Here is a 27581-nt window from a genome sequence, read left to right as displayed (position 1 = left end):
ATTTCTGTGACTCCGTCCTTCTTCCCCCTAGCATTTTCAATCTGGCTTTCCCATCTGGCCTTGTTCTGCCTTGCTCTAGGCCAATCAGCTTTATTATTAACCAATGAGAGTGCTGCATATTCACAGCATGCAGAAAGATTATTCCTCGCACTGTGCGGGAGCCTCTGTTGGCAGATGCCCTAGTGATTAGCTGTCTAGGAAAACTCCTGCAGTGTGAGTGCACACAGGACCTAGAACGCATCACTTGTGTCTGTCTCTCCAGTGTGCACAGGTCCCTTCCTGCAGCAGACCTTCAGTAGTAGCTTATGCTAGGGACTAGCCTGGGGCTTCTGGTCTTCACTTCACCCAGCCTTTGTAGGGGTGCTGATGGACTTGAGAGACCAGTCACTGCTTCTTTATAAAAGGGAGAGTCCAGGAGAACCGCTGGTTTGAGTCATCTTGACAGTGTGGTTTCCCAGCAGCTCTTCTTGCGAGTTGGGGCATCAAGGTTTTTGCATTGACAGCTACAGAACAACTGTCATGGCTAATACTGTCAACTTGCAGGGTCTAGACCCCTGTGGGAGACCCTCCTCTGGGTATGTCTATGAGGGAGTTTCTAGGTTAGGCTGTCTATGATGGGAGGACAGCAGTATGTGTGGGGAGCACTGTCCCATGGGCTGGGATGCTGGGCTGAGCGCAGGCTTTTCTTCCAGTCGGTTCTTCTGGTTTTTCCGGTTCCCCCTCCCCTCTTTGCTTCCTGAGGTGTGAGACTTTACCCTTGAACTGTGAGCTCAATGGTCCCTTCCTTCCCTGAGTTACTCAGCCTGGTGTTCTGACACTATCACTGGGAAAACATTTGCACACCCGCATTTCAGTTTCTCACATCAGATTTAGAAAATCAAATCTGCTGCACCTCCTGGTGACACCATCGAACCAGCATGGGATCTAGCAAACCTCTGAAGTGATTGGTTTAACCCTGTCGTCTCTCGGCCTTTTTTATACATGAACTTGGAGCAGGGGAGCTAATTTGCTGCTGTGCCTGAGGGTAATCTTTTTTCCTGTACACGTCCTATGTAGGCCTGTCCTAGAGCACAGAGCCCAGGGCCTTCAGAAAGCCACGTCACCAGTTCACAGGTCTCTAACAAGAAGTAAGAGGCTCGAGGCTGTACCTTGGAAGTTACGGGAGAGTTTACAGAAGGCAGCTCTGGCCACATGACCTGTTGTCTGACCTGCTTGCTACCTCTCAATTATTGTAAAAAACAAAATAAAAACAGAAACTTAGGAAATGATGAAGGGTCTTGGCCTTGAGTTAAGGAACTATTTCTTCCTCAGTGGAAGGGCATTCAGGTACAGCCTCCTGATTGGAGGGCAGGCCCTCATAGCCCACTCTCTGTCTTTGTTTAATGTGCACCATCACAGGGTGGACAGTATTCCAAGGATGATGTATCATGTCCATGTTTAGGTTCTGGTATTCCTTAGCATCTGTCCTTAGGGAAAAAAACAAATACTTTTTGAAAATTATATGCTAAAGTGTGGGTGTTCCTTATCCGTGGTAAAGACTGTCTAATATTTCAGAGAAACTGTTTTGATCATGATTTTATTGTTCAACAACTCAGAGTTAAACTAGTAGCTGGGGAGAGGCTTCGTGGGTAAATTGCTTGCTGCCTAGCCTGAGGACTTGAGTCATGCATGAAGTTTGGAAGGGCTCCTGCACACTGTCCCTGACCTCCACGCATGCACTGCAGTGTGCATGACCTGAGTCACGCGTGAAGTTTGGAAGGGCTCCTGCACACTGTCCCTGACCTCCACGCATGCACTGCAGTGTGCATGACCTGAGTCACGCGTGAAGTTTGGAAGGGCTCCTGCACACTGTCCCTGACCTCCACACATGCACTGCAGTGTGCATGACCTGAGTCACGCATGAAGTTTGGAAGGGCTCCTGCACACTGTCCCTGACCTCCACGCATGCACTGCAGTGTGCATGACCTGAGTCACGCATGAAGTTTGGAAGGGCTCCTGCACACTGTCCTTGACCTCCACGCATGCCCTGCAGTGTGCATGACCTGAGTCACGCATGAAGTTTGGAAGGGCTCCTGCACACTGTCCCTGACCTCCACGCATGCACTGCAGTGTGCATGACCTGAGTCACGCATGAAGTTTGGAAGGGCTCCTGCACACTGTCCCTGACCTCCACACATGCACTGCAGTGTGCATGACCTGAGTCACGCATGAAGTTTGGAAGGGCTCCTGCACACTGTCCCTGACCTCCACGCATGCACTGCAGTGTGCATGCCTGTGTGCACACTCTGTGACTACATACATGGAGTAAGATATTTCTAAAAGGAGTTACAAGAACTTTTGAAGCCAACCCAATCCTCCACCCAACTCCCCAGTTTAGAGTTTCTCTGTAATGTGAAATAGAGAATCTTGATTTGTTTGGATTTATTGTCAGAATTTAAAGACTGTGATTAATAGGTTTTTCTTTATTATTCTAAATGTTAGTTTAAAATAGTTAAGCTGGAAAAATAATTCCATTAATCAAACTAACAAGAAATGTAAAAAAAGAAAAGAAAAAAAGGAAAGGCAGCCCATGCTGCCTCTCTGTCGTCCTGTGCAGGAGGAGCTGGTGGCCTTGTCCCTCAGACGTTCTCCGATTCCTTTTCTGGTTTCTGCTGTGTCTTGGCCAGCAGACATTCTGTGTGAGACCCGCTGTTAGAACCTTGAAACTAAAGCCCCAGGGTGCCCAGCTCACTGGGCAGCACTGTCCAGGCTCACACCTGCCTCCCACTTGTCTCTGCATTTGACTTATAGCCTAGGTCTTCTGCTTCTCCACTGTGGGACCTGTTTGTGCAACCAAGGGAAGTGCTGTCGGGTTCCCACAGATGGATGTGGGCTTCTCTTTTGCTGGCATATGGCTCCATGTTTCCCTGGAAGCTCTGGTGTTCACCTGGGAATGTGCTCCATACCGTAGACGTGTGCTTTTCAAACCTCCATTCCTCTGCTTGGAGCCAGGTCTGCCATTGCCCTGATGCTAACTCTGGGGACGATTTCCTAGTGCTGCCCCCTGGAGGACAACAAGGTGAAAGCACAGTATTCATGCTGGTGTACAATGAGCTGCCCCTAACACCAGAGGCCTTGGTTGCCTCTGCCACTCTGCTTGTGAAGGGCGCCCTGTGTTTCTGGGTCTTGCTAAGAAAATTCATAGGATACACGCTCTTGGGACTGGAAGACAACTGAGCTTGCCTGCTGCTTTCTTTCTTTTGCAGGGGAGAGACCATACTAGCCCAGGGACTGTGCCAGCAGGGCCCCTCCGAAAGGGGACCTAGAGACACGCCTCCAGCGCTTGGCCCCGTGATGGTGTTGACCGCGACCTCACGGGCGATTGGAAGGCTCCCAGCAGTGACCATGACCACCTTGGAGAAGAAGAGCCAGGGTCTCCTGACCAGATAACCTTAGACCCGGGAGCTACTATGCTAGAGCAGACCGAGGGAGATGCCTCCCTTTGGTCACAATTAGGGACAGCGAAGATGCTATGCCTAGAATTCCGTGTAGCTCTTTCACACACACGTATGTGCTCATAACCATGGCCTGTGTCTCCTCATGGTAAGCAGTGGTACTGGCAGGCACAGTGGGAGCTCAAGGCATCGGTATTACTCAAAGACAAGCATGAGACACTGGAAAAAAGATACTGAGTGTGTTTTGGATGGAGGGACAAGCTAAGCGCGGTAGGAGGGTGCTCCAGTGCTTGCGGTCAGGACTTGGGGCGCGGAGGCTGTGGAGGGTCCGCACTGCCGCCTCTCCCTGCCTCAGTGGGTATCAGTAGCAGGTAAGACGGAGGGTGTGGTGGTCAGGAGCTGTAAGGCTTGGTGGTGCTCACGCTTGGTAAGGCAGGGTGATGACAGACAGAGCCTCACACCTCACAGCCTGGAGGTCTGGCCATGACCCCCTCTGAGCCGCTCACGCCCCCTCCTGCTCTGTGTTTTCACCACTTGGGCCGCGCCTGGCCCAGGAAGCACGGCAGCGGTGGGAACACATGTAAACCTATTTTGCAAAGAGAGTTAGTTGAACACTAAGAGCAGGCGTCTTTGTTTATTCTCAGGACCTTTTTGTAACAGGGCTACATTCTGCAAACTGCTCACAGGAGAAGACTACATGTCTTAACAGATGAAGCCACTGAATCCTCCCAGTTTGGGCCTGTTTTAGTGATGGCAGAAGAATCCTTGAGCAGAATGGGGGCCCTAAATCATTAGGGTGCTAATGCTCTGGAACCTTCTGCTCCCCTCCCCATCCTGACCTCTCCCCCACACCACCCCAGCATATAGATGTCTCTCCCCCTTGGGCCTGGTGACCACCATCAGACGAGTGACTTTGTTCACAGGTTGGTGGGAGGGCAGCAGGCCTGAGGGCGAGGACGGCTTTATATACCTCTTCCTTAGTCACGCAAGTTCACGCTTCTGCAGTGGGGTGAAGGCCCTAGCAGAGGCCCTGAGCCCATGCAGCGTGTGCGTTTGGAACTGTACTCCGCAGGTAGCAGCGTTTCCTTTCCCCGTTGCTATGACACTGTGTGTGATGGCGATCCTTCTGCAAGTTCCAGATGTTTGCACATATGATTTTATGCATTATCGAAAGTTACTGCTGCCTTGAATGAAAACGTTCTGTGAAATTTTTTGCAAAAGCTTTACTAGTTTTTTTTTATTGTGAAATTTTGTAAAGGCAGGAAATGGATTAAGACGAGCATGCTAAATATATTTTTCAAAAAAAGCAATAATTTTACATGTACAGAAATTATCCTAACCTTTAATATACTGGTGAGAGCGACAGTTTACTTAACACAGTAGTGGGTCAGTGCAGGTTTTGTAGGAAAGGGGCTTCTGATACAAAGACTTGTTCAAACACACATGTATACATGAACCCTGGCGTGTGGTTTCTCTGTTCTAATGATCTGTTGGATTATTATTATTATATTATTATTATTGTTATTGTTATTGTTAGCTAATGTTTGATTCTGGATTCTACTTGTTACTGTTTTAATTACTTGACCGTTCAGGTGACTGCGACACTTGCAAGCAATGCAATGTTAACTGGCTAGCAGATACATATATGCATATATATGTATATATATAATTATTTTTTTTACTTATTTTTTCCTGATCCTCCTACACCAGGTATGTATGAGAAAGGCTTGCCACCGAGTGTTTGGGAATGTTGATGGTTTTGAGACGTTACCTTGAACAGGTCGTAGAGACACATTCCTCTCTCCGCCTGAGGCAGCAGAGTACCTTCCTGTTGATTTGTGTTTGCTCATTCTGATAGCTTCCCCCCCCCCCCATCGTTTCTGCATTCTCTGCCTTTTTGTTTTCTTGGCTGAACGTGAAGGTGGCAGTTAGGATGTGTGGGGCTGTGATTCGGCCCCTTCTCTTTCTGTGCTTTAGTTATTAAAAGTTCTCTACACAAAGGGACACAAAGGTGTCGTCTGCGTTTTTACTGTGTCCGAAGCTACACCTGGCATCGAGAGCTGGAAGGGTCTGTCTTCCAGTGGACCTCCTTCCCAGTTGGGTTGGGGAAAGACGGGTGCATGGGGTCCCTGCAGCTCAGTGTCTGTCCGAAGAGCAGCCAGGAGAACAGCCAATCCCGGGAAGGCCTGGTTCTCAAAGCACAGATAGTTTTCATCCCCGCCCCCTCCTGACCCAGCTCACACTCTCTCTGGGACCAGCTCTGTGCTGGCCTGGGTGTATGGCCTCTTTGTCTCGCTGGCCATCAGTATTGGACTGGTTTGTTAATTCATTCATGTTCAGCTCAACCATAGTATTTAATATGATTCGTGTTTTCTTATTTATTTAGCCAATCTGTTTTGATTTGCTCCCCCTGCGATAATTTCCACATTTCTGACTGTTACAGAGTTCCTACTACCTCTATGAATCTGCTGTCTCCTTGTTTCCTAACGGGATTTTTACAGTGTTGCGTCTAATGTACCTTAGACAATAAAGGGTTTGATTGTCTACACTGCAGCTGCTCTGTGTGTCTGCCCTGCCCTTCCACCCTGCGCTGTCCCCGATTCCTGCCTTGCTCACTCCGCCTTGCTCAGTCCTCCCTTGGCCTCTTTGTCTCCCCTTTCTCTTACCTCTTCTCTCACACTTCTCCCTCCTTTCAAATGCAAATAACATACGGAGTTTCTCAAAACCTTTTAGGTGATTTAGTCTTTCTTAATTCAGAGAATGAAGATTTAAATTCACAAATAATTAATAAATAGTGGATTCTAGCTGTCTCCCTGCGGAGTTGCCCAGGGTACTTGTCCACATTTCTGCTGCCTCTTGCGATTCTCTTCAGTCTTAGGAGGAGACAGTTCCGCCTTCCCGGCATAGTACAATTTTCCAGTCTAGTGGACTTTGCCTTTTTGGTTCTGACAAGTATTTGGTATTTTAAGAAGTTTTCCCCAATATTTACTTATTTATTTTTTAAGTCCTGAAAGACACTGGTTTCTGAAAATTAGGTGCTCCAGGCAGCACAAGGTCACTCCATCAAAATAAGAGTGCCAGTGTCCCAGTAGGCTGCAGGGAAGCCTCTTCTGATTGGCTGCTGCGAGGCACCTGGGCAGGAGTCACAGGCCTTCCAGGTGCCCGTTCAGCCCAGCAGGTGGCCAGTTCTACCTCCGGCCACTCAAAGGCTGGCAACTGGTGATTGACTCACCACCTTGGACCCAGGAGGATGGCCACTCTCTGGGCAGGTCATGCAGGTCACCTAGGGGGTGCCCTTCTCTAGGGAAGAAGTACTCCTTGGCCTTGTGAGAGACTTTGACCAACCTCTATAAGACAAGAGGACCCTTCCCTGCCACCACCTGCAGAACGTGGTTTGTATTTTTTAAGGCTTACAAATCCAGCAATTTCTAATAGCAACTTATATTTGCTGAGAAAACAACAACAAACAAAGCCCTGCTGACGAGGCCTTCTAGGACACTGGTCATTGCTGCAGTGGCGGCGCCCGGGGACAATGTCTGCATGAGTGACCACCAAGCAAATGTTCCTCCTTCACCAACTTCACTAACTATTCTTTGAGGTGGTAAGACGCAGAAGACCATAGAGTTTGTATTTCTTTTTAAAAATACAGTTTATAATGCTATATTTTGTACTCTTTATATTAGAATTTGTAACTAGATGGATGTATTTAACTATTTCTGAGAAAAGATTCAATGTTACAGCTGTGTGATAAAAGATATTTAGATAAAACATATTCACTCTATTGGAATTTGAAATAAATAAAGACGTCTTGGAGCTGTAAGGTTTTTGCCCCTCCTTTAGAAGGTGGCTTCCATCATTCGACAGCCTTGTCTTGACCTGTGCTTATTTCTTTTTATTGGCTGAACATAAGCCCAAATGTTACTGTTCTTGATTTGTATAGTTTTACAACAAGCCACGGGACAATTCACCTAAAAAGATGCCAGATGGACCCCTCCCCTCTTCATCTTTTGTGGATTCCAGGATATGCCTTTTTTGCTTTGTTTTAAATGAAAAGCCTTTTTAAAATGTTTTAATTTTTTTTTTTGCTATACACCTCTTCTGCTGCATGAACACTGCTTTAGTATTTGCAGCAAATTAGACAATCCCTTGGTGCAGCGGGAGTCACAGCGGAGTGTGGGGAAGGGCTCTGGGTGCTGCCAATCATGGCTGGTCTCTGCCTCAGACTGCGGGCATTTGGCAGGCAGCCTAGGGCCTTTGGCCCTCTGATTAGGTAATAAAATGGAGCCCATCAGATGTCTAACTATAAAGCATGCCTTAAAAGAGGTACCTGTATGTCTATGTGCCCCCAAAAAAGGGATGAACAAATCCTTGGCTTTTGATAACACAAAAGTGGCCATCACTGCATTCAGTTCCCCTAACCGCAGAGCTGTGGGCAACCTCACTTCTACCCACTCCTGCGGTGCTTCAAGGTGAATTGCCAGTTTTGAGGGATTTCCTAAGAGGTCTCGGGATCGAGCAGAGGAAATTCAGCCTGCTCTGGCTCAGGTGAGCTGTGTGGCTCTTCTGGACCTCCCTGCCTTTGGGTGGCTGGTTCGCAAAAGGGTGAGATGTGGAGTGAGAAGATGGGAATACCAGGTTGTCACAGGGCAGCCGAGGTGGAGCTGGGCTGAGCTGCAACAGCCCCTGAGATGCGACAGGTGACTAGCTCTCAGACTTGACGCTGCTCCGGTGTTCACATCTGAGACACACATTTTCCCTTATTCTGCATGGAAACACTCTGTTCTTCCAGGAAAGTAGCCCTGCTACTTTCTATGTTACCTTCTCTGCGTGAGAGGAAGAACATGCATGCAGCTGCAAGCTGCCTGGGACCCTTCCTGACTTTGGGGGGTGGTGGGAGAGGACCACTCAATGACCATGTCCCTGATCTGGATGCGAGAGCTGAAAATGGTCATGTCACACATCCACACACCTCTGACACGCTGAAGTGATGAAGCTAGTGGTGCCAGTCAACACAAATTCTTGTGGTCAGGTTTTGTTTTTAAGGTAAACACTACTAGATTGAAAAGTGAATTGTGCCTTTTGCTTGTGGCCATATTTGTTCATTACATACTGTACTGACAAAAGTTAGGACGACTTAAAGGGAGTCCTGTAGGGTGTGGGAACGTGATCTCACCGTCCATCAGATTCCCGGACTCTGAACTGAACACACGGCCTAGGATGACTTCCAGGAAGTCCTGTATGGTATAGGGACATGTGGTCTCGGCATCTATCAGATATCCCCGTTGGAAGAGCAAAGCTGATAATAAGGTTTTCTCTTTGGGACCCTATAACAAAATACCTCAGTTTGGGCCATTTTAAGCAGCAAATTCACTGCTCTCAGTTCTGGGTAGTGGGAAATCCAGGAACAAAGCACCAGACTTTGCCTTTAGTTGGAACTAGCTGTACCTCACTGGTGGGCTTTGTGACATCATCCCTGGGTGGAAGGGAGAAGCTCCTGCCACCTCTTTCATAAGGACACTGATCCAACCCAAGCTGGTTCTGCTCTGAAGACCTGACCATCCAAAGGTCCCATCACTTTAGGTCACCACAGTGCGGGATAAGTTTTGTTGTGTGTATCTTGGGGATGTGCAAACACTCGGTGGCAATGTCTCCTCTCCCCTGAGGAAGATGTGTAGGATCCCACACTAAGTCCTTGGCTCAGCAAGAATAGAACATCAGAGCGAACTGGTGACAACCTCTAAAGGGCAAGGGGGTGTGGATCACAAGGGCAATATATAGGTCCCAAAGACGCTCCCTTACCCATAACTCTCGGGCAATGTATAGGTCCTAAAGACGCTCCCTTACCCATAACTCTCGGGCAATGTATAGGTCCCAAAGACGCTCCCTTACCCATAACTCTCGGGCAATGTATAGGTCCTAAAGACGCTCCCTTACCCATAACTCTCGGGCAATGTATAGGTCCCAAAGATGCTCCCTTACCCATAACTCTCGGGCAATATATAGGTCCCAAAGACGCTCCCTTACCCATAACTCTCGGGCAATATATAGGTCCCAAAGACGGTCCCTTCCCCTTAGCTCTCAGGCAATGTATAGGCCCCAAAGATTGTTCCTTCCCCTTAACTCTTAGGCAATATATAGGTCCCAAAGATGGTTTCTTCCCCTTAACTCTTCAGCAATATATGGGTCCCAAAGATGGTCCCTTCCACTTAGCTCTTAGGCAATGTATAGGCCCCAAAGACGGTCCCTTCCCCTTAGCTCTTAGGCAATGTATAGGCCCCAAAGATGGTTCCTTCCCCTTAACTCTTAGGCAATGTATAGGTCCCAAAGATGGTTCCTTCCCCTTAACTCTTAGGCAATATATAGGTCCCAAAGATGGTTTCTTCCCCTTAACTCTTCAGCAATATATGGGTCCCAAAGATGGTCCCTTCCACTTAAACTCGTATGCTACCCTCCACCTTTTCTGAACTCTTCTAGAGTCGCAGAAAGTGTGGAACTTAGGGAGCCAGAGGACAGGCTATGTTCACAAAGCTGATGCAAATGAGTAGTGTCCTGAAAGGTCTGGAGATTTCAGCCTTGAGGTTGGGTGGTCTTCTCAGCTGAATGCAGCCCAGACTCACATCGAGTCATCAGGAGATTAGCTGTGGGACAGTTGAGGTGGCCAATTCCCTGGAGTGCTTTTAGTTTGGTTTTGAGGAATGCTATATAATCTTGCTCAGAGAGCTAGGGCAGCGGGTTGTCTCACCCTACCAAGAGTTTTGGCTCCCCTAAAATTGTGGGATGTGTACAGGAATAGGTAGATGTTAGAAGTCGGCCGAATGCATTGGCTGTCAGGAGCTCACAATCATGTTAGATGCTGACACAGGAAGAAGCAGCCTGTACTCTGGGCTCACAGTGGAGCAAGAATGAGAATACCCAGAGGCGATGGGTTCCAGTCCAGGGGGATGTTCTGTGTATAAGGATGTGCACGGAAGGGACAGAGGACACTTGGAGGCCAGGGGTCCAAAGCCATATGCCCACGCATACCTAGGAACAGGTCACCTCACATCACAGGGGCAGTCAAGACATTCAGAGCTCTGTTGATATGGCTGAAGATGAAGGCAGAAAACAGTAGTGCTTCTCAGAGAAGCCCAGGGAAATTGATTTGCAGTGATAGAGTGCATCGAGAACGTATCGTCAGATTCGCCAGAGGGAAGGTAGCAAGAATCCTTGCCAGTTACTGCTTGATGGCAGGCAGAGTGAGCTTCAGGAAGAAAAGGTGTCCACCGACGGCTGTGATCTGAGAGAACAGGTTGGCTTGGTGCAAAGTCAGCCAGTATTTAAAGTCAAGGACTTAGACAATAGACTTGAGAAACTTGTCTCTGAAGCTGCCTCAGGCCAGGTAAGGGGTCAAGAGAGGACAGACTGAGGGAGAGCCTGTAAAAGTTCCTGGGTCTGAGGCACAGGTATGGGTAGTGGCCATCTTCTCCTGGATCTTCTGACGGAGACGAACGTGCTGTCATTTTAAGGCGACTCTCTCCTGGAAAAGTGGCTTTGTCGTCTCAGTACTATCCAAGATCAGCATCCCTAACTCCATTTTATGGTGGAAAGCAGAACTGGAGGGCCATAAAAAGAACCAGCAAGGGGGCTGGAGAGATGGCTCAGAGGTTAAGAGCATTGCCTGCTCTTCCAAAGGTCCTGAGTTCAATTCCCAGCAACCACATGGTGGCTCACAGCCATCTGTAATGGGGTCTGGTGCCCTCGTCTGGCCTGCAGGCATACACACAGACAGAATATTGTATACATTATAAATAAATATTAAAAAAAAACCAACAAGTACTTGCAGGAATCAGATTCTGGGCTGTGGGCTCAGATCTGTTGTGGTTTATGTGTCCCTACCCTGTGTGCCATGGGATGCCACACCCATGGTGAGGAATGATGAGACCACTCTGTGGTACACAGGAACATCTCTCATGGATCTGGAAATCACCCGGTGAGGTAAGAAGGGCAGGGTTCTGCCAGTCCATTAAGGAGACCTGGGGCTTTGGCTCTCTGAGCCTTTCCCGCAGAGGCTGGCTCTGTGTCTCGTAGGAACAGAAAGCAGAGGTGGACTCAGATTTTGAAGTTATGGTGTGACTTTCATGAATCCATTAGCTTCTTCCTTTCTTCAGCTGGCTGGGTCTTTCCTCGCTCATGTTGGTGTTCAAGCCGCCCCCGTGTCACAAGGTTGGTGTTGACGGTGCCTTCTTCCATCATACATCCTCCCTCTCTGATTCTCCACACTTCCACGTCAGCATCCTGAGGTGTCTGGGATGTCTCTCGCTGAGGTTATCAGGGGCCGTGTAGTTAGTAAATGTGATGATTACTTCTTCCAATTGCTCTGTTATAGCCTTTTCAGGGGGAAATTAAATATACTCAGATACTCCTGATCATTCAGATTCAATGGTTACATTTTTGCCAAGATTGGTCTTCATCCTTCCGTCTGCTCATTGGCATGGATGTTCCAAATGACCCTAGATGTTGTGATCTTTCAACTGTAATGTCCTCTTTTGGAGAAGTAGTGTCTTAAGTAGCCCAGATTAGCTTCAAACTCCCTATGTGGCCTAGGATGGTCTTAAACTCTGTATGCAGTCAAGGATGACCTTGAGTTTCTTTTATGTCCGCCTCATATCTGCAGTGCTGGAATTACAGATGTTTGCCACCACTTCTGGCTTATGCTAACCTGGGGTTTTATGCTTGCTGGGAAAGCAGTCCGCCCTCTTAGTCTCATTGCAAGCTCTCAACTGTAAACACTTGTTCTATGACACAGTCCTGTGGTGAACGACGTCATGAGGGCCCTTTCCAGACGTTAGTATGACGCACAAAAATGTGAGAATTTAGTTGATGAGTTTATGTTTTTTCAAGTCTCATTCAGTTGCCACCAAGTAGATCTTTAAATCATGCATCCCCCACCTTTTGCAAACCTGCATTTACACAGGAAATGGGTAGTTTTATGTGACACTTGGGAAGTTAGGCCACTGTCCCATGTTCAGAGCTTGCTCCTCCTCTTCTTCTTCTTCTTCTTCTTCTTCTTCTTCTTCTTCTTCTTCTTCTTCTTCTTCTTCTTCTTCTTCTTCTTCTTCTTCTTCTTCTACTTCTTCTTCTTCTCTCTTTCTCTCTTTTGTAAAAGGTCTCATACTTCAAACTTCAAATTCCCTTTAGTCAAGGGTTACTTTGAACTTCTGTCCCCACAACGTGTGCCACTCTGCCTGGTTTATATCTTGTTCTAGGTAAGCACTACCAACTGAAGGTCTTTTTATTTTTGTTTGTTCAAATGAACTAGAATTTGTTTCCCACCTAAAGCGGTGGAGGCCTCAGCTAGACAATGACCAAGCTGACTGTGGTTGAAGCAGAATTGTTTGCCTATTTAACACCTACTGAAGAAGGGTTGATGGGGCATCTTTGGGAGGACCAGCTATAAAAGCCATCCACTTTTTGGTGTCTAGGCCCTTTGTAGGTTTTGGTTTTTGGTTTTTGGTTATTGGTTATTTTCTGACTACACAGGCCAGGCTGGTCCAGAAATCATAATCCTCCTGCCTCTATCTCCAGAGTGCTAGGAACCTACGTTTTCTCGAGAATGGGCTCCACGGCTAGTGATGCATAGGACCACTAAAGGGCTCTTGTATGTGGAGTGGAGGTGGCAGTCTGGTTTGCTCTGACCTGGATCACAACCCCATCACCACACAGGCAAAGACATGGCGTCAGGGTGTGCAGGACTCATGGCTATGGCTACTGCTTCCTGCTGATCTCTCAGAGAAGAAGCTGCCTTCCCCGTGACCATCGCTGTAGTCAGAAGCCAGGCAGGCACTTGGGGTTCATAGATGCTCTCTGAATCCATCTGACACCCTGGGTGGCTTTACGGTTTGGTGCACACCTGTAGGCCAGGGTTACCATTTGCCAGGAAGGCTCATCAAGCTCAGCTTTCAATGTCTGTTCCCCAGGACTCCTGGATCCTCTTAGCTCCCTTGAAGAGTGTTAGCTAAAGCACAGGCTGAGGTACTGATCATGGCACCTTTGATATAGGACTTCCACCCTTCGGTCTAAGGTGTGACCCCCATCAGTATGGTTACTTGAGGAAATCCCCACATCCACGCGCTTGTTGTTAACACACTCTTATAGGGATAGGGGTTGGGGGACAAAGGGGGTTAAGGTAGGGGGCAAGGGGGGGGTTAAGGTAACTCAAAACCAGAGCTCAAAGCTAAGAGGTAAGTGAACCTTTGAAGACTGAATGGTCCCCACGTTGTCTCAGACACGCGGGTGTCAGCTTCATTTTATTCCCTTGTCATTACACACGGAATATTCTACTCATCTTTGGGGTCTAACATGCTGGTTGTCATTTTATTATAATAAATTTTCTCCACCAACACCCCTCAACTTTACATTCAGCACTCTGTCATTTCTTTTAATTTATTCCTAGTTCTCCCCTAAGTTGGCCCAGGAAATATGAAACATGATGTCCCCACGTCTCCCAGTGAAAACGTACACACACATCTGAGCCCTGGCCCCACAGAGGGTTTGCCTGGAATTACCCTGGCTGACCAGGTGGGCGGTGTCTCTCCCAGGTCCTCCCCCTGGATCCACGCAGTTCCCATTCTTAACAGGGTTTCTCCCCTCTGTGTTGATGTTTATCTTCACAATATGGGTGATTTTGGTGCACGGCGGAACTCCTGTTCTAGGAAACAAAGGTTGGTGCCTCCAGGACAGCCGTGGTCAACCCTGTCCATCTAGACCTAGACGTCTGTCTCTGCTGCATCCAGACTGCCTGAGGATACAGTTGTGCAGTTTCCTGCTTTTACCACTAGATGGCGGATGGAGGTCGCACATGAACGCGAATGCCTCCTTCAAATTCATCCGCTTGGTTTTTGTTTGCTGTCTCCAAATGCACTGAGTGCCTACAGCATTCCCAAGCTGAGGGACTGCCAGGATGAAGATGGCACAGTAGGGTGCTGTAGCGCCAGGACCCTGCAATGAAGGTGGCAGTTTTGCTTCCTTCCAGACTCCTGGTGATCTGGTCAAAGCCAGGTACAGGGGGACAGGGGCTGATCAGATGGCAGAAGTTCTTCTTCTGGGGTCACACAAACCGCTGCCTGCAGACATCTCAGCAGGGAACTGGGGTGGGAAGCAGAGAGGCTGCAGGCTCCCACGAAAGGAGGATGTCCCAGGATCTCAGGCCTATATAATATACTCCATCCAGGCAAAGGGAGGACCATGGGTTGAAAGGGACCTCTTATTTTGAACATGTCAGAGGGCACTGGATGAGAGTATCTCAGAGAGGAAGCAGTGGGGACCACAGGGAGTTGGGTGACTCTTAAGGGACACAGAGCAGAGGAAGAAACATCTAGTTATGTTTGTCAGAGTTTGTTTATGTAGGGCTGGGGTGTGGTTCCACGGATAGAGGCTTGCCTAGTATACTCCAGGCCTTAGGTTCTGTTCCTAACAGTTCTGCAAAACTAAAGCCAAAAGCCCACGATAAAACAAACAAACAAACAAACAAAACAAAACAAAACAAAACAAAACAAAACCAACCAAACAGAAAAACTCCACCTGTGTGCTGTTGGCAGAATGGATTTTTATTTGGGAGATGAAAGGCCTTATCCACCAGCCCTGCAGGCAGGGCTCCTTACTGAGTGGAGAGGACAGGGTGGGGGAGTGTGTCTGTCATGGTACGAAGCATCATGTTCTCAAATGGCTAAGCTGTGAGTGCCCACCCCGCATTGTGTCCACACCAGGTGAAGGTGGGCAGAGGCTGGGGTCAGCAGCTGGGTGGACACACCTGGAGGATGCCTGTCTCACCTTGAACCTGGCTGGACCTTTCTGCAGAAGAGGAGTAGACCTCATGGAATTGAGAGAGGGGAAGGAGGACCTGAGCCAAAGAGGTCGCTGGCAACAAATCTGAGCCCCGCGATTCCATTTATCCAGGATGAGAGACACATGATCTCTGGTACTTCCTGCGACAGAGGTTGATGAGCTCAATCTTGTGCAGGTCTCGTGTGAATAATCACAACTACCGAGGGCTCAGAGGTGCACTGGCCTCGTAAACACCTGGAAGAAAGCATCCTGGGATGTTTAATCCCTTCCTCTGGCACTTTCATTTTTTTCTATCCCTCCTTCTTCCATGTTCCCTGAGTATGATGGTGTGTGCGTGTGTGCGTGCGTGTGTACATGTGCATGTGCGTGTGTGCATGTGCGTGTGTGCATGTGTGTGTGTGTACGTGTGCATGCTTGTGAGTGCGTGTGTGCGTGTATGCGTGCGTGCTTGTGTACAGGTGCATGTGCGTGTGTGCGTGCGTGTGTACATGTGCATGTGCGTGTGTGTACGTGTGCATGCTTGTGAGTGTGCGTGTGTGCGTGTACGCATGCGTGCTTGTGTGCATGCGTGTGTGCATGTGTGTGCGTGTGCATGCTTGTGAGTGCGTGTGTGCGTGTGCATGCTTGTGAGTGTGCGTGTGTGCGTGTGCATGCTTGTGAGTGTGTGCATGTGCACGTGCGTGTGTGTAGTGTGTGTTGTGTGAAAGTCCCATCCAGGTCTCAGTTCAACAGTCAGTCTCAGTCCTTGACAACAATCATCACTGCCACCATCCTCACCGCCACCACAATCACGATTGGCCTACTCATGGCCATAATGTTGGTGTCATCACCACCACCACCATCACCTGCTCTCACCGCCATCAACACCGCCGTCATCCTATTGCTACCACCACCACTGAGCTGGCTAGTTTGTATGTTAACAACGTAAGTGACGTCATCTGAGAGGAGGAACGCCTCCATAAGATCCAGCTGTAAGGCATTCTTAATCAGTGATGGGGACAGGGGGGCTCGGCACGGGGTGGGTGGTTTCCATTCCTGGGCTGGTGGTCCTGGGTTCTATAAGAAAGCAGATTGAGCAAGCCAGTAAGCAGCACCCCTCCATGGCCTCTGCCTAGTTTCTGCCTCCAGGTTCCTGTCTTGAGTTTCTTCTTTGGCTTCCCTTCATGGACTGTGATTCAGGGTATGTGAGCCAAATAAACGCTTTCTTCCCCAAGTTGCTTTGGGCCATGGCGTTTTACCACAGCAATAGTAACCCTAATTAAGACAACCATAGTTACCGCCATCGCCGCGTTCATTACCATAACGTCACTGTTGTCCTCCCCGCCTTTGCCGTCAAATTCATCGTGACTATTAGCACTGTATGGAAATAACATCACCCCAGGTGGACGCACATACCAGAGGATTTGGGAGAGGCTGAAAATAGAGATTCCCGTGTGATTAACTAGTCTTAAGACAGAAGCCAGGAGAATGTGTGAGCTTTCTAAAGAAGAGTAATGTAAAAAGAAGTTCAGGGATCAGTGGACGATGATGCCCACGTGGGAAGGAAGAGGAGGAAATGAAGCTCGTGGCGGGTAGAATGTGGCGCTGCTGTGGACCAGATGATGCTAAGTGAGGTCCGTGCAAAGACATGGCTAGCCCAAGCCAAATGCGTTCACAGCAGCTGGGCCGGCTTGCTGTGGGAAGGCAGACTCTCCCCGAATGGTGGGTGGAATTCATACGGTGGAAGATCAGGCTGTACCCTGCGGAACCAGGCATCAGCCAGTGGCACCACTTTGCTGCCCTGGCACCTCAGGGGAGCCCAAAGACATCATCCCTTTGCCAGATACCAGCTGGGTTTGCAATGAACCAAAATAAGGAGCCCTTTTCTGGAATGTTCGCTTGGAGAATTAGAATTTAAATTTGCACTATTAATAGACAGGATCTAGCAGCCACTGTAAATCAGTTACATAATTTTAAATGGTTTCTTGGAAGAAAGTTGTCTTTGGGGATTTCCAGTCTGTTTCTCTCATAATATCACTACTTTGGAAAATGAGGAAGCTTCTGTTATAATGTAAGATTGGGGAGGAGAAAAATGAGTGCATTCCTTTCGGGAACTGTGATAAGCTTCCCGCGTCTCTGAAGGGTTTTCTTAGACTTGCCAGGCAATGCATGCTCTAGTGCGGGACCTGGTATTAGTAAGCCTTTTGCTATGGTTTCAGCTGCATGCTAGACTTTGAGTTGGTTCGTTGGGAGACACCTCTTGAGGGAAGGACCACACTGTCTATGCCCCAAACATGAGTCCAAGATTGGCATTCAGTTGGGGGTTGGGAGTGGTAAGGGGTGGGAGAGAAGGGCAGGAGGGGAGGAAATTGAGGGTATATCTTCTACAAGTGCAGTGTTGAGTTGAGTGCCCTCTGCTCAGTCACCTCCACCTGAAGACACAAGTCCTGTAGATCACAGTGATGTCTGTCACCAGTGGCCTTTGAGAGACTGGGGAAACTGAGGAAGTACAAGCCACAGACAAACACAGCTGCAGTTTAAAGAGCTGTGCATTAGCAAAGTCTTGCAATGTCTGCTGAGAGATGTCACTGACGAGGCAAGCAGAGCTCTCAGGAGAGACGGAAGATCCCCAAGAATGAGGCCAGCGACCCCCGACTTTTTGTCTCCAGCCTAAGGCTCATACATCATTGTGTTCTGGAAATGGCCAATGAATAAGTAAAAAGTATTGCCAGTCTAAGTGCATTTTCTCCTTTGAAAGTTCTGAAAAATTAGTGAAAGACGAAGCCCTTTAAACAGAAGATGGATGCGTCCGGGCGGTAGCAAGGGTCGCATGAGCTATGCAGGGGGGAAGCAGGACCAGACACTGGTATTAGCAGGATCCCGTTCTCTAGATACTTGCAAGTTTGCTCAGAAGATGTTTAACAAGCAGTAACAAAAGCATAAAAACATACCCACATTTCTAAAACACGGTCTGGGGACGGGGAAAAAGGGGGATAGAAGGCCAACCAAAAGCAAGCAGCTCTGACAATGGAGACCTGCTACTTTCATGCTGAAAATACAAAAGGGAGCCCCGATTTAGTTACAGTGGCAGGGTCTCAGAGAATTCGCCCCAAAATAACATGAAAACTGAAGCCCAAGGCAGAGGATGTGGGTGTGGTGGGTGGAAGTGGTGGTGGAGGCGGTGGATGGATGGCAGAAACCTGGCTGTTGGGTGACACTATTTTTGGGGAGATGGGAACAAATATCTCCTCACACCAGATAGGGAGCTGATGACAGACCAAAGTATACATGCCATGAAAATCCGACTTGGTTTGAGTTTTACTGAGGTAACTGATGGGAGCGGAAATGGCTTAGAGACAGCTGAGCTGCATCGCCTTTAAAAGCCTACCACGGCATGGGTGGGGGCTCAGTGAAGTTGAAGATTCAGAACACATGGTGCAACTTGCAGACAGCTAAACACACTGGGAGTGTTCTGTCTGGGCAGCTCAGCCGGTCTCTGCTTCTTCCAGGCATGTTGGTGGGTCCTTACTGCTTAGGTACACAGGGTAAAGGAGGAGCCTAGCGCATCTGGTCATTTTCGGGGACTTCTAGAAGCTTCTCTGAGTCCTTTGCTTCCTAAGCTTAAGGAGTGTCACTTCTGCATGGAATGTGTCCCCTCCCCTTAGAACATCCTGTTTATTCTGTTGTGTTAGGAAGCAAGTCAAATTCTCTGGGATAGCTGGGTGGGCTAAGAACGAGGCTGACAGAGGCGTAAGGCCAGCATCCAGATTTCTCTGAGGAGTGGCCACCTCAGGGAGGATCAATACAGAGGGTAGGTTTGTAGTGGAATGTCACGATGGTAACACTCTATTTGTGGGAGGCTGTCACACGTCCCGAGTTCCTCAGTAGTGGTGAAGATGCAGAGGGCACACAAGCGACTGAGAGACGAAACAACCCTGGAGTGGAAGCTTAAGAGGAAGCCCTGTGTGCCCGGAGCCACCCAGCAGCTTGTCGCAGTCGGTTGTGTGGATTCAGCCTCAGAGAAAACCTCTACCATCATGTTTGCCCAATACCTGCTTCAGTCGACCTTCAGAAATTAAAATGCATGTAGGTGTGTTTTCTGTGGGACTCGTCCTACGTCTCTATGTGTCTATGACAAAGCAGAGGAATACCTTTCCTTTTTTTAACTTATTTATTTTGCTGTACATATATGTCCTGTGAGGGTGTCAGATCTTGGAGCTACAGATAGTTGTGAGGTGCCATGTGGGTGCTGGGAACTGAACTCAGGTCCTCTAGGAGAACCACTGAGCCATCTCTCCAGCCCGAGGCATATCTTTCCTAATGACGGACAGGACAGCTGCTGCTGCTGGGGTCTAGGACAAATATTTCTGGGTTCGTGCCTTCTTTTTCAAGAGTGAAATAAAAGCCCACACAGTAAGCTAGTAAGGAACTTTGTTCAGTTAAAACCACAGAGGAGACCAGAGGACACTGCAGGAGAGGAGCAGGCCATGTGGTGAATACCAAAAGGCCCTGAGTATTGCCTGGGACCTTTTAAGGTGTTCAAGAGGTGGGAGAATTTAGTCACTAGGAGCATAGTTTGGGTGGTTCTTTATGTTGACTGACAAAATAGGTTGTATCTATTTTTCCACTATGCAGGTTCATTCCCACAATGTGTCTGATTTTAGTTAGATGTAAATGCAATAATGCATAGGCATGGATGGCATACAGGGGAATCTCTCTACAAACTGATCTGGAGATATGGTTTTGCCTCATTGTGCATGCACTGAAACCAGTGTAGGCTGAATTGTCTCATACTTTCCAAACTGGGAATAAGCGCTGTAATTTAGAAAAAAATGGCACGCGAGAGAAAGATGCCGTGCAATGAAACTCACGTGGAGGGGTTTATTAAGGGAAGGGGAACATAAAAATAGGGAAGGGGAGGGAGGAGATCAGCCTCTGTGGACAAGAGTGGCAGAAGAGAAGAGAGAGGCAGAGAGAGGCAGAGAGAGGCAGAGAGAGGGAGGGAGGGAGGGAGGGAGGGAGGGACAGAGACGGGAGGTGGGCAGGGCCCTTTAAGAGGGAGCATAGTGAATGAGCACAGCAGGCACTCTTACTGGCTATAGCTGAGGTCATCTCCTGTCAGGACCCCAAGGTCAGGCCAGCACAGATGCCTGAATCCTAACAATAAGCTTGAGTTATAACTGTCTGAGTCTGATGGACATTAAGGGGAGAAGAAACTTACCCCATTGTTCAAAGAGTGTGCAGATTTATGTAGGTGTAGACTGCTAGGTGCGTGGTTTAGAGAGAAGCGTGCACGCAGAGTACACGGACAAGGGTCTTTGGTTGCCAAGTGCATGATTAGAAGAGCAGGGTGTGGATGGTCCGAATCAAGCAGAGGCGTGGGTTGCTAAGCTATTCTCTATGCCTGCCTCTCTCATCACCACTGCGCTCATTAGACAGCATTTGAGCTTGTGTACACGCGTGTGCACATGCACACACACACACAAACTCACATGATACATGCACACACATACATGCACACACACATGCACACTCAACCTTTCGACATTGTAATAGGATATGGGTAGTGGCATTTCATTTGTACTTTAATAAATAAAGTTTGCCTGAAGTAACACAGCCACACCGGCCAACCTTACAGACGAGGCAGCAATGACACACACGTTTAATCCCAGTAGCCACACTATCTTGCCATAGAAATCAGGCATTAGTGGCACACGCCCTTAAGCCCAGAACTAGAGAGGATTATAAGGCGGAAAGAGACAGCTGTCAGTCTCTGTCTCATTCTGAGGTTTCTGGGAGTCAGGATCACCATTTTCGAACTGAGATCGAGGTAAGAGCCAGTGTCTGGTTGCTTTACTTTTCTGGTCTTCGGGTTGAAACCTGACATCTGTCTCTGAGTTTTTATTAATCGTGCTTCAGATATTGTCATGAGCAGAGTTCATGCATTGAAAGCTGTGGGCAATTGGGTTACAAAAAACTGCAAAAGCATAATGTTTTAAACGACAAGATCTTCTTAGTAAATTGAGAGTGTGAAGGGGAAGGGGGAGGTGGAAGGGGAGTGGGGAAAATGCATAGAACATTGCTATCCAAATAATTAAAATGAGAAAAAACCCTTAATGTTTTAAGCAGGTTTATCACACTGTTTTAGGCCACATCCATAGGTATCCTGGTCTGTGGGTTACAAGTGGGTATGTCTAACATGACAGCAGTCATTGTGACCTGTCCTGCCTCTGTCCTATCGAAGCCAGGCATTCCCTTCACTTGTCAGAAATCTCCTGGTTTTTTATTTTATTTTTTAATGATTGAGAGCCATGTGTATTCTAGAGAGTTCCTCTGCATTAGGCTCGGTGAAAAGCCACTCTGAGTTATCAGGGTTATTGTGGGGCTCCTGCTGATACCAGCTAGGGCTCTAAGATGTGAAATGGTACTAAGGGGGCTCCCTGTGGGGAGCCAGTGCAGACAGTGAGCCGTCCCTTGGAGAGTTCATTCTAGCCTGCTCTCTCTGGAACAGGCTCTTTTCCAGGTTTGACTGGCTATCAATAGTCAAACAAAGCACTTGATATTAGACAGAGTGCGTATTTTCAGTCGTCTGAGGTACGGACCATGGTTACACTCTTCCTGCATCCGTGGGACCTGGGGTCCCTGGAGAAACAAGGTTAATGAAGTACTCACGGAAGGAATAACCGCCAAATGCCCTTTGTATGGGTGAGACTTGAGTGCTGAGCAGCCCCAGGGATGGATCTACAGGAGCACAGGGACTGTGTGGAGAACCGGGTTGGGTCTCCATCTGATGCCCATGGTCCAGACCTTCTGATGGAGGAGACACTGTTACTAAGAGCTGGGGACATTACTTGGTGTCACCCCATGAATAATGCGTGTTTCCGTTGCCCAGCCTCACCCCAGAGACGGTCTAATTACAGGTCCTGTCTCCCCCCTGTTCTTGCTTTAAGTATATATTGTGGCACTGGGTCCGGCCTAGCTAATGAATGACTACCATCCGGGCAAGCTCGCCTCATTTCAGATTTAGCAACACCATTCTTCCAAATGAATTGGAGGGAGGGGAAATCAATGGGCATCATATTATGTGTCCTGCCTCTGGCTAATGATGAGCTATGGACCTTGAGCGGCTCCAAGGCCATCCAGGGGCCAAGCTGCTCAGGGTTTTAAGTTTCTCCTTTTGTTTAGAAACAGAAGGAGGTTGTGGCCATGTCTGGCTCTCTTTCTCAGCAATGGACGCCATTTTTGAAAGACTGAAGGGAGAAAGGCTGCTCAGGCCTCTGCTTCCCCTACTCCATGTCATGGGGCCTTGGACCTTCTGGCTTCCACCTCCCTGCTCAGTTTCTCTTGCTCCTTCCCCTCTTCTTCAGCTTGCAGAGGATCAGGCTTTTTTTCTGGTTCGCTAATTTTTAAATTTCCAAATGATTTCCTTTTGCATGTTTGAGCGTGTGTGTGTACATGCATGTGCTGGAGCCCACTGTTTCATCTAAACTGATTGGCCCTCAGGCCTCTCCTGTGTCCATCTCCCCAGAAATGGGTGTCGGCACATCGCTGTGCTTTGCTTTTCCCATGCGTGCAGACAGGGGGAGGGGGTCTAGACTCAGGTCCTCAAGCATCTTACTCAGCGAGTCATCTCCCTAGCCCCCAAATGACTTCCCTTTGCCGCTAGACGAAATATACCAATTGGTTTAATTGCTTTTGATTTATTTAATTATTTTATGTGTCTTGTCTGTCTGTATGTATATATACCATGCGCATGCCTGGTGCTCACTGGGGCCAGAAGAGGGTGCTGGATTTACTTGTCTTTAAATTACCAAACAAAGTAATGGTTACATGTTAATTTTTTTTCCTAAGGAAAGACAGGTAAGCAAAAAGAAAAGTTAATAACATGAGGGCAGATGTCAAAGAGATAACCACTACTAATACTTGATAAGCATACTTCAAAATAGTTTCTTATACATGCTCTATGCTGTGCTGTAGCTCACCAAAGGGTCCAATAGGCTGTACTGCCCCAAATGAGGCTATTTCGTGTCCAGTTGACTCTGTGAGTGGAGGGGGACCCTGTAGGTGGTCACAGCAGACAGGGAAGCAAACCCCGAAGAAGTGAAAATAAAATCTTGACTCAGATGGGCTTTGTCAGCTTGGATCACACCTCAGGGAGTCTGATGCCAGGGCGTTTATTGTCATATTTAAACAGTATAACTTGGGAAAAAAAGCCTTCCTGGTGTAACACAATCCCTGGTGCACAAGAGAGTATAATTACATCAAAACTCAACTCAGGGTCCATGTCATTTCTTCCAAGAAAATGGGTTCTGGAGATAGGCTACCTGAACTAGCTCAAGGGCCTAAGGGAGGGTCTGGCCTGGTGTCAGTCACACAGATAACATAGAGGTCATTTGGGCTATCAGCCACCCCTGGCCCTGGCTATGGGAGCTTGGGGGAACCTCTGGCTATACAGATAATGTAAGGGTCCTTTAGACTATTAGACATCTCCAGCCTTGGTTGTGAGAGCTTGGGGAGCCCCTGGCTGAGAGGGTCATTTAGATTACTAGCCACCCCCAGTCCTGGTTATAGGAGCTAGATATGGCCTTGACCAACAGATAACACAGATCGCCAGGCTGTTAATCACCCCCAGTTCCCAGCTTTCTGGATGAAGAACAGGTTGTTACATCCATTTGTTTGAGAAGGTCATCCTGTGTGCTTAACGTTCCTGGTTTCTCTGGAGATCTGGGGGCGCAAGGAGCTTCATGCTGTGTCCTCAACAGTGAGTATCTTCCAATTAATAAATATTTTTGATGGTTCCAAAGCAGTTCATTTTGTAGATGCATTGTTTGCTTTGCCAATTCCACCCGCATGGGTCTGTAGATTGTTTTCTGTTATTTCAATGCTCCAAGGAGCATCATGTGTTTACCTCCATGCATGCATGTGTTGGGTTCTTCTGACTCTCATGGTGGGGTGTAAGATGGCTGGATACCTGTTCCAGAGCAGTTTCCTCTAAGATTGAAACATTCCATCTCCCAGGGAAGCTCCTTAGGACAGAAGGTAAACAAGTCAAAATAGTTTCAGAAAGTCCCTGAAACTGATCAGATTCACCAAGTCCCTCTGTTACTTAGGGTTTCTATTGCTGCAATGAAACACCATGACCTAAAAGCGAGTTGTGGAGAAAAGGGTTTATTTGGCTTACACTTCCACATTGCTATTCATCTTCAAAGGAAGTCAGGACAGGAACTCAAACAGGGTGGAAATCTGGGAGCAGAAGCTGATGCAGATACCATAGAGGGGCCTCTAGCACGTCTGGCTTGCTGGGTTGCTCCCCAGGGTGTGTTCAGCCTGCTTTCCTGCAGAACCCAGGACTACCAGCCCAGGTAAGGCACTACCTACAATGGGCTGCGCCTTCCCAATCAATCAAGAAAATGCATTACAGCTGGAGGCATTTTCTTAGCTGAGGTTCGCTCCTTTCAGATAAACAGCCTGTGTCAAGTTGACATAGACTAGGCAGCTCACTCTCCTGTCCCAAGACTGTATAAACAGAGACAACTATTGAAAGACACTCTTAGACTAGTCAAATTGCAGAGAAGACCCTCAGACAAGACAAGCAGCAAAGAATTTCCTGGGCCAGACCAGCTGCCTACAACAAGCAGAAGCCAGCCGAGCTGCCTGGAAGAGGCTTAGATGGACTGAAACACCTGGAAAGGACCCTCTCCAACCTGCTGAGCTGTCTGAGAAGTGAGCTCCAGGCCCCCCGCTTTTGTGGGCTGTTGGGTTTGATGATGTGGTTGTTTTGAGTCATTTCCGCTCCTATAACCATTTATTACCCATATCCCTGTAAGTGATCCCCCAAACCTCAATGGTTCACCACGCCGGACATCAGTGGTGGTCATACTTGATCCTATTGTGAGCTCCCTAGCTGAGGTGTGTGCTGTGTCTTCCAAGGAAAAGTATTGTCACACAGCCCTGCCCTTTCAGAGCATTAGTTGGTATGTTTTCAGCTGTTCAAACCCACCCTGCATCCATTCTTAGCGTCTCCCTGCATACTTTCAATCATGTTCTTCTAAGCATGGCTGTCTATCTCCTTACCAGAACTGTCTCTTTGATGCCCATCAACCATGCCAGCTATGGACTAGTTGCCATAGTGGCTTAGCACTGAGCCCCTCATCTCTGATTAGAAGTGAGGGAGAATCAGCTGGATGCTATCCAGAATCTACATGTCAGAGACCATGAGTGTGTCCACATAAATAGCCTGGGGACAGCCTTCCTTTTTCTGCTCCAAGTCATGTGGTTTCGGCATCTCCTCTGCGAGACTTACCTCACAGGAGCAACTGGTGGCTGGTTGCATTGCATTTTCATTTCACATGGTGGTGCTCTGTCCTGCATCTGTGACCACACCATTTCTGTCCTTCCATCACAGCATGGCTTTCTCTTGGTGCTCAGTAGTTCCCAGTTAATTCTAGAAGCTTTCCTGGATTTCTCTTCAGGGATTAATTCAGCTGATGAAGCAGACATCTGCTTCTATCCCATAATTTGTTTAGCTCTTCGTGTGGTAGATTCACTATGTATATATTTGTAAAGGTTTATTTGTTTTGATATATGCTACCATTGTTCTGTGCCACACGCATGTCATAATATAAAGTAGTCCCTGCAATTGACTTAGTAGTGGTAGGACTTCAGAGTCCGGAGTTTTGGACAGTCTGAACAAAGTGCTCCCTGTGAACACTGTCACCTGGGGATGGAAGTGTTTGTGGCATCCATTGGGCAGCGAGTGAGGTGACCGTGTCTCCCTATTACAGTGCCAGATAGGACAGCTGGGAAAGGCCACAGCCCCCTGATGTTTGTTGAGAGCACTGATGACTGGACGTACTTTTGAACTTGGATCTCTTCTACCCCTGAACTTGGGGTTATATTGCAAGTATAGTCTGACTGCTGTGTCTTAGTCTGTGTTTAATTGTTGTGAAGAGATACCATGACTATGGCAATGCTTATGAAAGAAAACATTTATTTAACTGAGGCTGGCTTACAGTTTCAGAGGTTCCGTTCATTATCGTCGTGGTGGGGAACATGGCAGCATGCAGGATGACGTGGTTCTGGAGAAGTAGCTGGAATTCTACATCTGAATCCACAGGCAGCAGAAAGAGAGGGACCTTGGGCCTGACTTGCACTTTTGAAACCCCAAAGACCACCTCTAGTCACACAGTTCCTCCAATCAGGCCACACCTCCTAATCCTTTTATATGGTGCCACTCCTTAAACATTCAAATATATGAACCCATGGGGGGCATTCTTATTTAAATCACCACCTGCTATTTCTAGTAATTTCTTGCAGATGATGCATTATTTCTATATTTCCTGACTTTTCTGGTGCCTTCCTAATTTTTTAAAATTAAAATTGACATTCTAACTTGGTTTGGAATCTTTTTTCTTTCTTTAAGGTTATAAGATAAGGAATTTACAATGTCATCAAGTCCCTTCTTTTTCTCCTGGATATTTTCTCCAGGTTTGGGGGACTGTGTGTGATAATATCCTCTGTCAACACAAATAACATGTGGATGGCAGCCATATTAATATAAATTTGTTTCCTTTAAAACAAAATGAAGCATCTTAGTCAGACCCCTTGGAGGCTTGCTTATTTTTTCCTGGTTGTTAAGTAAAAATAGAGACCATATTATTGTCTGTGGTGGTTGGCAAAATGTCTTAGTCACTGCGCCTGTGTTATAAATAATAACATTAACAAGGGTGCACTGAACTTTGAAACCTATTCCCAGAATTTTTCCCCCTACCAGTTTCAACTTTTCATTTTGCTTTGCTTTTCCTGATGTTTTAATGGGATCAGTTTGGTTTCAATGACCTTGTTTTCCTCTTTACGTGGATACTGTATTTCTATCTACTGAGGATCCTCTCCAGGTGATCCTGTTGTTGCCTGGGCTTTGGTGGTTCGGACATGTTTCTGTTGTTCTGGGCACAGAGAGTGATGGCCAGTGTTGATCATCAGCTTGACAGGAACCACACAGGAGACAGCCTCTAGTGTACCTGTGAGGAGTAGTCTCAACTGCTTTAAATGGGGCGGGAAGAGCTACCCTATAATGGGTGATACTCTCCCATGGGATGGGACCCACCAGCTGAATAAGGGGGCGAACACGAGGTGAGCACAAGCATTCACCATTTTCTTCTTGACTGCAGACGAAATGTGACCCATTGTCTCAAGTGCTGCTGCTGTGACTTCCCGGCCGTGATGATCTGTCCCTCGAACTGTGAACCCAAAGAACCCCTTCCTTCCTGAAGTTGCTTTTCTTAGATGTTCTTGTGACAGCAGTGAGGAAAAGTAAGACAGGATAACTTGTTGTTAACTTAATGA

The 27581-nt window shown here is 47.7% G+C and overlaps 1 protein-coding gene across 5 annotated transcripts in view; it reads left to right on the top strand.

Moving 5' to 3' along the window:
• Znf516 (zinc finger protein 516) overlaps positions 1–7254 on the top strand; it is a 101378-nt gene extending 94124 nt beyond the window's left edge. For all 5 annotated transcript variants that reach the window (XM_075968139.1, XM_075968142.1, XM_075968141.1 and 2 more), the window contains exon 6: positions 3246–7254. In XM_075968139.1, the coding sequence (XP_075824254.1) occupies positions 3246–3305 (60 nt within the window). In that variant the 3' untranslated portion in view covers positions 3306–7254. The remainder of the gene's footprint in view (positions 1–3245) is intronic.
• The last annotated feature ends 20327 nt before the right edge of the window (positions 7255–27581 follow it).

This window comes from Microtus pennsylvanicus, chromosome 4, assembly GCF_037038515.1.
Source record: "Microtus pennsylvanicus isolate mMicPen1 chromosome 4, mMicPen1.hap1, whole genome shotgun sequence".
In the NCBI taxonomy this organism is placed as follows: Eukaryota; Metazoa; Chordata; class Mammalia; order Rodentia; family Cricetidae; genus Microtus; species Microtus pennsylvanicus.
This window is presented reverse-complemented; position numbering and strand designations above follow the sequence as displayed.